Here is an 11,531-nt window from a genome sequence, read left to right as displayed (position 1 = left end):
ATACTGCTCTGTAAACCTATTGTGCCAGTGTGTGTGGAGGTAAAATTATGTAGAGAATCTATTTTTCAGGATCAGTAACACCTCTATTTTCCGCTAGAGATTTCTATAGAGCTATTTTATTTACTTTATATTCACTTTACAGAGTAAAGGGAAACTAACTGATGCACGCTAACAGGAAAACTTGCCATTTAAAATAATTTATATATCTGTAGCTTATTAGAGAATAAATACTGATTTTTTTTCTTCTCAAAAATAAGTCCACAAATAATTTCAATATGGTCTAAGTAACTCTGAATAAAAATTTTAAATTATTAATATAATTATGTGAAATTTGTTGCTATCATGTAATGTTTCTATAGGATTCAGGCAGCTCCCTGTGGTATAGTTTGTAGAAGCGGCCTGTGTAAACAGCTGGAAACTCTCTCATGGTTATATCAATTTTATCAAAGCCTTCCCGGTATCCATAAAGTAACAGCTTAGCTACGTTGCTCGTGATGGGAGTAGCATGTTTTGTCCTGGCAAGCTCGTCCAGGTCCATCCACTCACACCGCAAGCATTCCTGCTGGCAGAAGTTGATGGTGAAGGAGGAGGGCTGCAGGCGACAGATGATGTACATGTCTGACTTCCCAAAGGCTCCAGGGTGTTTGTGTTGCTGTCTTATGCTTAGGATGGACTTGAACTCTGACTTGATGCCAGTCTCTTCAAAAACCTCTCGAACTGCCGTGTCTCCTAGGCAAAGAGAGCAATTCTTTCAGTATATACAAGAACATACACTCTTTAAACCTTTTGATCCCAGAATAAACATCTTCTCTTCTGCTTAGCAAGCTTTTCAAAATGCACAGCTTGTTTGCCTTTCTACACAAGGACAAGCTAACTTTTTGGTCCCTGAATAAAACTAATTGCAAACTACCTTTCTTTTGCATATGCTACAAAAAGATGAAAGAAACTTTCCATAATACTGTCTCCAGGGTGTAGTTTTGAAATTTGTCTTCTATCTTGCAGCAGAATGTTCTGCATAAGTTTAACATCAAATATATAGAGGCCTTTGGGGGATTGGAAGCCCATTAATACCTAGTGCCTGCAGAACATTTGTGTTTGTAACTTTCACTGCAGTTTTAATTACAAGGCAACTGGCTATAGGGAAAGATACTCATGTGCCATTACTAATGCCTAGGGAGACTGCACTGTACACAGCCCAGGGTGGCCCTTGCAGTCCTCTGGTTTAAAAGTGTTGCAAAGCAAACTCCCTAGAGCAAGTGATTTTTATTATAAGGGATGCATTGCACAGAAATGGTCAAAGAAGGTAAACAACTGAGATTGGGCAGAATGCCAAGGCAGGCTATGGTAAGAAAAACTGAACAGAGATTTAATTTAAGCTTTGAGCTTTTCTTTTAGATCAAGTGCCATTTTCTTTTTCTGTTTTAATGTATGTATTTTAAATATGACACTTAAACTAGAAGAAACAGTAGGGCTTGAATCTCAGAAATAAGCAAAGCGCACAGATTATTCTATTTGCATAATCACCATTATGAAGCTATTCAGATTACTTGTGCAAATCAATTTGTTCTCATTAAAGTTAGCAGTCATGTATTTTGTTGCTTCAATAATCACAGGATTTTCAAGCGTTGTAACACCGCTTAAAATTTGGACTCTTGGGTGAGTTTATAAGATTTCACGTAAGTGATGGAAAAAGTAAAAAATTTTTTTTTATTTTATTCATTACTAATTTAATATTGAAATGTGATGCACAGAACCATAGCATTTATTGTGATATTGTTAAGCAGAGGTAGGAGGGGAGCTCTGAGTGATTTGTTTCTTCCTGGTCCTTCTTAATATTTACATCCAGGCTCCATCCATAATCTCACCTGTTACTTGAGGGATGGCTGCTGGTACTCAGAATTGCCCTAGTGAAGCAGTCTCTCATTCTAGTTATTCTTTTCCCTCACTACAAAAGCTCCTCTGGTATCTCTTGGCTCAGATCCTCTTACTCTAAGGGCAAGAGTGTCTGGCTAGGCAACAAACAGTGTTGGGGGTTCTTTAAAAAGCATGAAGCCATTCCATTGTGCTGAACATAATTGCAGTGGTGAACAAAGAATTTTGATTTCTATCACTGTTTGACAATGCAGTTGAAACGTGATTCCAGAGTTGCAAAACCTACAAGTCAACTTTCTCCCTGTGTTGAAATAATGAATTGGAATACAAGCTTTCCACACATTGCTATAGGATCACTGCTAAGATAAGGTATGAAACAGATTTTAAGGTATCAGTACTGTTTGTAGAGCTTCTGCGTTGCTCTGGGCAGCGTTTTTGTCAAACATCACTTATTAGAAGAATATATTCCTGTCCGAAGACAGATGTGGGCTAAATAACTGTGAGTTTACCTTTTGAAACTAAGACCTACCTAATAACTGCAGTATAATTTAAGAATTAACCAGTCTGTGGATTGTAGTTTCAGGAGGTGAAATACAAGGACAAAAGCACAATCTTCTATCTCTTTGTACACATCCTTATTCATTCACCTTTGAACGTAAGTGCAGCAGCTGTGTTGAGCATCACTTGTGCTATGCTAGGTAGAAATAGCTGTCCTCAAAACAGCATTGTTTCTTAATGCAGAAGTGCCTTATGTCACCTCAAAGTAGGTGGCCCCAAACATCAGGAACTGCATTTACGCTGGTCCTGTGCCAAGAGCTCTTAGTGTAAGCAAATCAGTGGATGAGGGTGGAAGGAAGCATGTGTATTTATTGCTGTTTTGCACACAAATATTGAAAGCTGGAAATGTTAGATTTTTGCCCAGGACGTCTCTGAGCCCCCTGCCCTGGATTGCAGTGTGAGCTGAGGACTTGCGATTTCAGTTTTACGTTTTGTTATCTGCTGATTATTTAAGTCCTTTGTGCTTCTTGCTCTTACTGCAACATACCCAACAAACCTATGAAAGTTGGCTTTAAGTACTTATGAGAACCTGTGCAAAAATGGAGATGTTATAATGCTTCCCTGACCTCAATATGATCTCACCCTAACCTTCATGTCATAAGATTGTGTCACTTAATCCATTAGCCATTATTTCAAGGCAGTGAGTAGTCACAGGAGTGATGTGGGTCACTATGTATTTCAGTGTTAATGTCTTTGTAGTTCCATTGATGTCTGACCTGTTATTGTTGAACTTACCAATGTCTTCACCAGGATTAGACAGACCTCCTGGGAATTTCCATCCATTTATGGTCTGCATTGGAGAAAAAAATATTAATGAAGTATGCAGCCCATTTTGTACTCTGGAATATGAAGGTGACAGTTAACACATTATGTGAAGTTGAGGTATTGTAATTACTCTTACAAATGTCAGTAAAGATTTAAGTAGAAACTATTTTTTCTTGCTAATGTGATGATCAGAGACATCTACAGTCTGTATGAAATATTGGAACAAAACATCTACTGACTGAAAGAAACTGTCTAACAATCATTAGACAATGTTGCTGCTAGATAACTAGATAGTAGTTGAATATTTTAAAAAGCTGCTATAGACTATATACTCTTATATTTAATCACTAATGTATCCCACTTCCATGTTTCTGGCTTTTAAAAAATGTATATATATTTAATCTTACAAACAGGTATGATTTAGTACTGTTCTATACTGCACTGGCTTTAAGATGACTGTGTGTGTCTGTAATAACCATTTTGTGCAACCTGTCACTTGTTTTTATGGAGTTCCAAAACCGAGGCCTTGTGTGTGATTTATGTAAAGAAGCATTTATAGAACTGCAATAAAGTTCAGTACTTAGAACAGAACTGCAGACGTGGTGCTGTAATCGATACTGGTTACGAAGTCCTAGTTCCTACACCTCTGGCAAATGCACAAAGATCTGCAGGATTTTATTTTACATACCACTTTTTATTCCTTTCCTTAATAAATATGTGTATAAGAAGAAGTTAACTAACCTTCAACTAGAAACTAATGCAGAAAAAAATATATGCTAGCAAAAAAAAAAAAAAGTTAGCTTTCCAGGGATTTTAAGCCCCACTGATTACATTGGAAAATGCTTTTTTCTGGGCACTCATAAAGGGCTTGGATAGGAATTGAGAGTAATAGATTAAAAATAGTGCAGATGGAAAGTACATAGATTTGCTGGCTTTAAGATTTGCTTTCAGATCCTGGAAATCTTGCTGTGTGTGCAGTGGAATTGTCCTTTCATGATGAAACCCAAACAGCTCTTAAAAATCCACAAGCTTCTATTATAAAGCTGCATATAAACTTAAAATTTCTAAACCTTCCAGACCATAATCTATAATTACCCATTTCGGGGAAGTGGTTCATTTGGGAGGAAGGAGGAGAGAAGAGTGGTGGGACTGGCATTGGCAAATAACTGTCTGAGCCAATTTGCTTGCACGGAGGTAACTGCTTGCTGCACAAGAACTGTATGGGTATTCACACACCTCAGTTTTTATACTTAATTTAAATAAAGAAATAAAAATGAGCTGTAAGGAGAAGAGACAGAAACAATCACTTTTCTCCTTTCAGCTCACCCACTGTAATAACAGCTTTGTTCTACAAAGGTAAGCAGAAACAGCTGACCTGGAATGTCATCCCACCTTTCAGATGGAGCCAGAGAAAAGTGTGGTGCTGTACTTGGTCCTGTTACATTCAGGGACCAGAGGGTATGGAAGCAAATTCTGGTGAGTATAGAATTGGATGTTGAACCTCAACAGAACATCTGATGTCTCACTGTAAAACTGGACAGAGATATTTGCACTTAAAATGGCTGTGGTTGAGCTTTAGCAATAACTCAGTGTTAGTAAGTTAAATCTTAAAAATCTGTTGTCCCATGGGCTTAGGAAGCTACTGCTTCCTTTGAGGTTGCAGAATGTGTAGCTTCCATTTTTACTCTTTGAGATCTCTTTTATTTAAGGTACTTATTGAAAGGTCAGCATGCAGTTTCTCACTGTTACATGCACAGAAATGTTAAGGAAAAACAAATGGAGTATTTGTATTACATACTGTTCTTTTCTTAGAGGCTCTCTGGGATTAGAACCATTTCTGGAGCCTATGCCTTGCATACTGTGTTTATGCTTTAATTGGTAATTATTGAATGAAAGCCTGAAGATCTCGTTGTAGAGAAGTCCTTGAAATTTTACTGTACACTAAGTAAAAATATACAATCAGCAATCTATATGGAACAAGAAAAGGATTCTTCCTCCCAGTTTGCATTGCAAGTTCAGTGATTGAATCTGCCAGTGAAAACACATTTTCATTAACTGTTGTATTACCATGAAGTGATGGTTAACTTGGTTTCCAAGAAAAATTCTTTAGTAGTTATTTCAGGAAAAGCAGAACAATATAGCCAGTGAGATTTTGGCTTAGATTGAATTATAAAGATGATGCAACCCTGTGTACTTCAGTTAGCATGTAGAGATTTTGACTTTTTTTTTCCCGTGTTAAAACTGCAAATAACCTTGCTGTCCTAGAGATGCTTACTTCATTTATGAAAGATCCTTTGTCTTCAAAGCACAGTGTAAACTAAATGTATTTTAAACAGACTAGCAGAGACAGCTGCAAATGAGCTAGTGAGCTTTATGCACTTCTGTGTTAAAACCTAGGTTAGCTTGATAGTTGCTAGAAGAAATTTGCAGTGATGGATGCTCGGTTACCTCAAGCCACATCACATAACCCACCCCCACCACACTAACGCTCTCTGGTTTGGCATCCTCTGTAGTGAGGTCAAGCACTTTGGTTTGTGAGAAATTCACAATCTTTACACCTGCTTTACACAGGTGGTTTACAGGTCATGGCCAACCATGGCATTGCTTATTTAATCCCACAAATATGCCTGGAATTTCAGAAACCAAGCAAAATCACAGTCTCCCAAAATCTGCTTTAAGCTGTGAGTGCTTTCTAGAGATCTGCATGGATCCAAACATAAGCTCAGGTACTCCTGGATCAGTTACAGGAGAAACATAAAGCATGAAGCAGAAGAGGTACGGGGTGATGAAGCCAAGAAACAGAGTGGGTTTCTTGGACTCTTCTAACCCATGTGGTGTGGCAGAGGAAGGACAAAGCCAGCGATCTGGTACATCTTCACAGTACTGGGAACTGCAAACTGAATGCTCATCAAGGAAGAAGTAGGTATTCTTTTGTACAGATATGCTAGTGCCTGGAATACTTACACTGTTGCTTTTTAGTAGTAACCAACTACATTACTTAACCTTGTCCTTTTTCTACCTATCATGCTTTTTAATCTAATGCACTACTAATGAATGTTAAAAATCGTCAAGTAAGATAAACACAAATGCAATACAAATGAGCATGCGTGCACGTACCTGTCTTCATGCTTGTGGACCTTAGCTGGGATCATTCGCCTAAATGAATTTGATGAAAGGAGGGAGAAACCATATAAACCTAAATGAACTTCTCTATTTTACAGCCCTGTAGCAAACTTACCTTATTTCTGTCTTGTACAACCAGCACCTTTCCATTGTTTTCATCCAATACAGCACCTATTAGAGAGACAATATTGAAAAAGATGTTGAACAATTTAATGTGTTTTGATGAAGTGTGACAAACCCCTAATGATCATTATCAGACCTAAAGAATGCAAGATCAGAATGTCTACGGATAACCCAGCAATGCTGCTTTCTTCAGCAGGAATGTGTAATCTTACTGAAATAAGAGATTTTTTTCCCCTTATTCTGGCCAAATAGCCAGGATAGGCAAGAACTTCTCTCCAGTGAAATTCATGACAAAACTGCTTACAATGAAGCAGTAAGTGTGTTTTCTGGCTGATAACACTCAAATTTTAATACTTGGGGGGCTGACGTGTACTGCTGAGGAAAAAATTCCAGCAACTAAACGGACTCATACTCCACTGCCCATAAAACAACCGATGACAGTGCACAGTCTCTGATTAACTTGTTAATCAAAGACCATTGCTCCCAAGTGGAAAAATGATGCTTTCACTTAAAGAACTACATCTATTAGAATGTATGAATGAGAAATTCAGCTTTTCCATGCATCCTCATGCTGAGCCCAGGAATTTCTCCCACAGAGTTTTCCTACTGTTTAAAACCCAAGTGCTTGCATGTCTAAGCATCATGTCACTCTCATTAGTCATAGTGTAAAAATGTTTTCCCTTTAAAACAGGCATTCTGTCAGATTTTAAAGCTGTGCGCTGTGGTGAGCAGAATAAGTACAGCGGTGCAGCTTACCAGGTCCTTTTCCACATCAGTCATATGTGGGTTTAAAATTAGTGGGTGAAAAGTGCTTCTGGCACTGTATAGCAAGAGGAAGAATATATGGATAGCTCTGTGATGATATGCACATTTAAAATGCTATGGAGAAATATTTCCACAGAAGGGAATCATTAAGATATGAGTGTCCAGCACAAAACATCTTTCTTTAAAAAAAAATAAAATAAAAAATACATGGTAGAATTATGTGTAGGAGGAATACTTAAAAAATGAAATACTAGTTCTCCTTCAAGATATGTCAAAGGATGTGCTTTAAGAGGGTAGTCACGAATCTGCTTCCCATTATTTGTGACAATGATCTCATTTCTCTTGTAAATATTTAGCAATGCCCAGGTTCAAGTACTGTACTGATCAAAAGAGGGGAAAAAAGGGAAGTGGGAGTTTTTGATGCATGCTGTGATTGCAGGGATTATTTTCTAGAAAAGCCTTTTTTAGCCTGATGGTTTGCTGAGACCCAGGTGAACTGCTGAAGACAGGATGCTGCAGTATGAACCAGACAGGAAGAACTCATTTTTTCCCCAAAAACTGATGCCTGTGAATGTAGTTTCTGGCCATAGAATTCTCTGAGATATCCAGAATCTCTAAGAGATGACACTTAAATGCAAAGCAAGAAGTAAGAAATAGCACTGATAGGCTTCGCTCTCTGGTCTTGTTTTGCCAAGCAAAATTGAGAGTCCCCTGCTGCAGCTCACTGGGCCACACCTGCTCAGCATCAGTGAGGCCAGGCTCTGACCCATTGGCTCAGATTTTGGTTTTGAGAACTTCCACTCTTTAAATGATCCAGCCCTAGGATGCCTTTCCAGAAAGGCTGATGCTTGAGACTAACCAAGCAGTCACTGGTACAACGCTGATTTCTTTTGACTGCTTTTTGTTGGTAGGTAAGAATCTTATGTTTGAAAGCCCTGAGACAACTTCATGATAAGTAATGGAGGGGAAAAATACCTTCCCTCTGGCAGTTTTATTTACAGTTGATGTAAGCATGTGACAAGATGTTCATAACAGCAGACCAGTTGTTTGGCAAGCACCCCTGAGGGCTTGCTTTATAAACATGACCAAGCAGCAGCAGGTATTGATTTGTAAAACAGCCTGGTGCCTTCTTTTAAATCACTTGTGATTGCATGGACAGCCATGACTGCATAAGGCATCCTCCCAGCAGGCTGACCTTCGTGCAGCGGCTCGCTCCATACAGTTCCTTAAGTAAAAGCTTCTTTCGCTTTACTCTTCCTTCTCAACTTCTCTTCTTATGCCATTGCTATGGGGCATATTTACAAATATGTCACTTTCTGGATGGCAGAGAACTTCCCAAGTGCTTTTCAAAAACTCCTTGATCATTTCATTCACCAGAAGCTTTCCTGTCCCTTTACATATTTGGAAAATCCTGCCGCCTACGAACGGATGCAGTAAGTTAGCCAGGAGATGCATCACATATTCCACTATTTCTAAACAATAATGGCCAAACCCTATGAGTAACATTTGCTACTTTCTCTTCTTGGCAATTCTGATCTAGTCTAGCCAATATGGCCTGACCTTGCTTATTCACACCTTTGTCATCTCTTGGCTGGCTGAGGGTAAGGCAGCAGCCCTGGATGTGCGGTGTTCACCACGTGGGAAGCCACAGACAGTACAACAACAGCTGCTGGTCTGCTTGGCAGTGCAGGCTCTGCTGTTTATCTCCAGAATGCTCAAGGGACAAAGCCTTGTCTTTAGCTGGCTGGCAATAGTGCTGAGATGAGGACTCTCAGCAGCAAGTTTGTTTCTCCTTACTGCAGAAGCTATCATAGTGTCATGAAGGTTGGAAAAGACTGCTAAGATCATCTAGTCAACCATCAGCCCATCACCACCATGCCCATTAATCCCTAAGTGATTATTCTAAAACACAGAGGTTTTTTTGCGCAAGAAATAAGGACACCTGGAGTTTGGCACATGCACACTGCTGATGTAAAGTGTGACCATATTTAAATATTTTGGTATTAGAATAAAATGAGTTAAAAATAGAACAAAATACTTCTGCTACCCAGGATCTATTTGATGGGGTAGAAAGATAACAGGTTAAACACATGCCAGGTGATGTCCACAGTGCTTGGTGCATTTCTGCAGTGTGTTCCACATCCACTGATGGTGCATAAAACATAAAAATATTATTGCAGTAATTGCTTTCATATGCAGAAATGTCAGCTTAGTTCACCAAATGCTTTTCTGAGGTCTTCACCCGTTAAAAGAATTTTCAGCCATGGATAAGAAGGACAGATTTGAAAAGCAGTAGCACACTATATACGTTATCTGTTGTGTAATATTTACATGTGTGCAAAAACTATGAAATCCATATCTTCCCATTTATTAAACTGCTTCTTTTCTCAGAGATTTCATTTTCTATTTTCACAGAATGTAACTGATCAAAAACACAACAGCAAATGATATTTTGAAAGTGCAGGTTTTCCTGCTATAATTTTTCCAGATCGATTTTTCTTACAGCGAGCCTTTCCTGACAACCCACCGGGGCCACAACACTCCCACTGCATGATTTTCTTTTAGGCAGCACTTTCAGCTATGCACAACCTACTGCACAAAAATCCCCTTTCAGTTAGTCATATCTCCTCAAAAATGCGAGAAATAAAAGTGCTAATACGGTGCTTTTTTTTTTCTTTTTTTTTTTGAGAATGCATTATCTTAACTCGAGTTTAATGCCACATATTTTAATGGTGAGATTTTCGTCCACCAGGAAAACATGCTCTAACATGCCCATTGAAAAACCCAGCCTGCCTTCAGCTTCCACGCTGCCCTCTGCTGGCTTTCTAGCTGCAAGCTCACACTGACCACAGCACCGTTTGGTAATTGAAGCCATTGCTTTTCGAATGCTCACTTTCAACCTGGCCTGCTGCCAACAGCCCAGCTCCTGTCACAGCAAGAAGGGTCACTCGGCCCCTCGCAGCCAAGACCGAAAAAGTGAGGACATTCAGGGGGAGATGTGCACAACCTGCACCGGGCTGGCACGGCCTGAGCCATCATCTCCAGCCTACAAGAAATTGCTGATTTCTTGTAGCAGTGTGTCTGTGGATGACTGCTGAGAAGGAAGGCAGATGCATGCACGTTTGATGAGGCTGAGTTCAAGCTGACTGTAGTTTTGGCTCACCATTACTTCCTTGCACTGTGATGTGTAAGAAATGGGACGCCGTCTTCTTGGTCCTGAGTTTCCTTCCTTTTTAGAGCAACCTTTCCAGCAGTGGTTGGGGGGAGGTCTAGATGGGCCTAGGTATTGTCCAGGTGCTTGGGACATAGCCCTGTTACACAGACATGTCAGAGCAGCTTCTGGACTGTGACACTTGCAGCCAACAGCTGCGCTAGCTCCTTAGCAATCACTGCCGCTTCCGTCTGCCCCGTGCACAGACTTTTTCCTCAATTGGAATGGCTGCAGAAATCAGAAGATTGAGAAACGCACAGATGCACTCAGGGCAGATCGGTGGAGCGATCCCACGTTCCTATCACTATTCCCACATTTGCTGCCAGCCTTCCCGCGGCAGCTCCATGCCACTCACCTGCGACTCCCAGCTGGTGGCTGGCGAAGGCGGGCAGCCTGCTGGGCCCCTCGCCCAGCCACCGCGTCAGGGTGGCCGAGCCTGACTCCGCGTGATGGAAGTCAAAGCCCTGCGACGCGGCCACGGCCAGCAGCCCGCTCTGGAGGATGGGAACGTGGAGCCAGACGGCGACCCGGCCTTCCTGCTGCCACTGGGCGACCGAGGCTGGAAGAGAAACGCGGGGCCACCGGTCAGGCCGCAGGCCTGGAGACGCGAAGTTTAGGACAGACCACCAGCCGGCCGGCTTCCAGTGGCGCGCAAGGTAGGGTTTCTGCGGGGACGTCTGCGCTCGGGCCCGACGCTCCGGGCCTAATAAATACGTACCAGGGGGAGGCAGAGCGGCATCAGCAGCACTACGCTGTAAGCGGCATTAGGTTACCGGCAGCGCGGTGCCGCTCTCGCCCGGCCGCGCGCACCCACCTCCCCCGCCCGCCCGGCTCCGCCGACCCCGTGTCCGCCACTTGCCCCGCAGCCAGCGCCCGAAGGCGGCCCGCTCCCGGCGGCGAGGCCAGCGCAGCTCGGCCAGCTCTACGCTCACCCCGCCATACTTGTCCAGCCGAGGCTGCGGTGCGCCCCGACCCCCCCCGGCCGCCAACCCCCGGCCCCGCGCCCCGCGCAGCGCCCGCCACAGCGCCGGCCCCGCCATGGAGCGGCGGGAAGCGGCCGCCCCGGGGGCGGCGCCGGCCTCCGCCTCCGGAAGCACTGCGCGGCGGCCGGCGG

At 42.0% G+C, this 11,531-nt stretch overlaps 1 protein-coding gene across 1 annotated transcript; it reads right to left on the bottom strand.

Moving 5' to 3' along the window:
• Positions 1 to 340: 340 nt before the first annotated feature.
• Positions 341 to 3,970, bottom strand: NUDT6 (nudix hydrolase 6). The gene is made up of 2 exons (XM_048943114.1): positions 3,166 to 3,970; positions 341 to 729 (listed from the first exon to the last, which is right to left on the bottom strand). The coding sequence occupies exons 1-2, from the start codon at positions 3,224 to 3,226 to the stop codon at positions 341 to 343; spliced, it is 450 nt and encodes a 149-aa protein (XP_048799071.1). The 5' UTR covers positions 3,227 to 3,970.
• Positions 3,971 to 11,531: the final 7,561 nt, after the last annotated feature.

Source organism: Lagopus muta, chromosome 4 (genome assembly GCF_023343835.1).
Source record: "Lagopus muta isolate bLagMut1 chromosome 4, bLagMut1 primary, whole genome shotgun sequence".
NCBI lineage: Eukaryota > Metazoa > Chordata > Aves > Galliformes > Phasianidae > Lagopus > Lagopus muta.
This window is presented reverse-complemented; position numbering and strand designations above follow the sequence as displayed.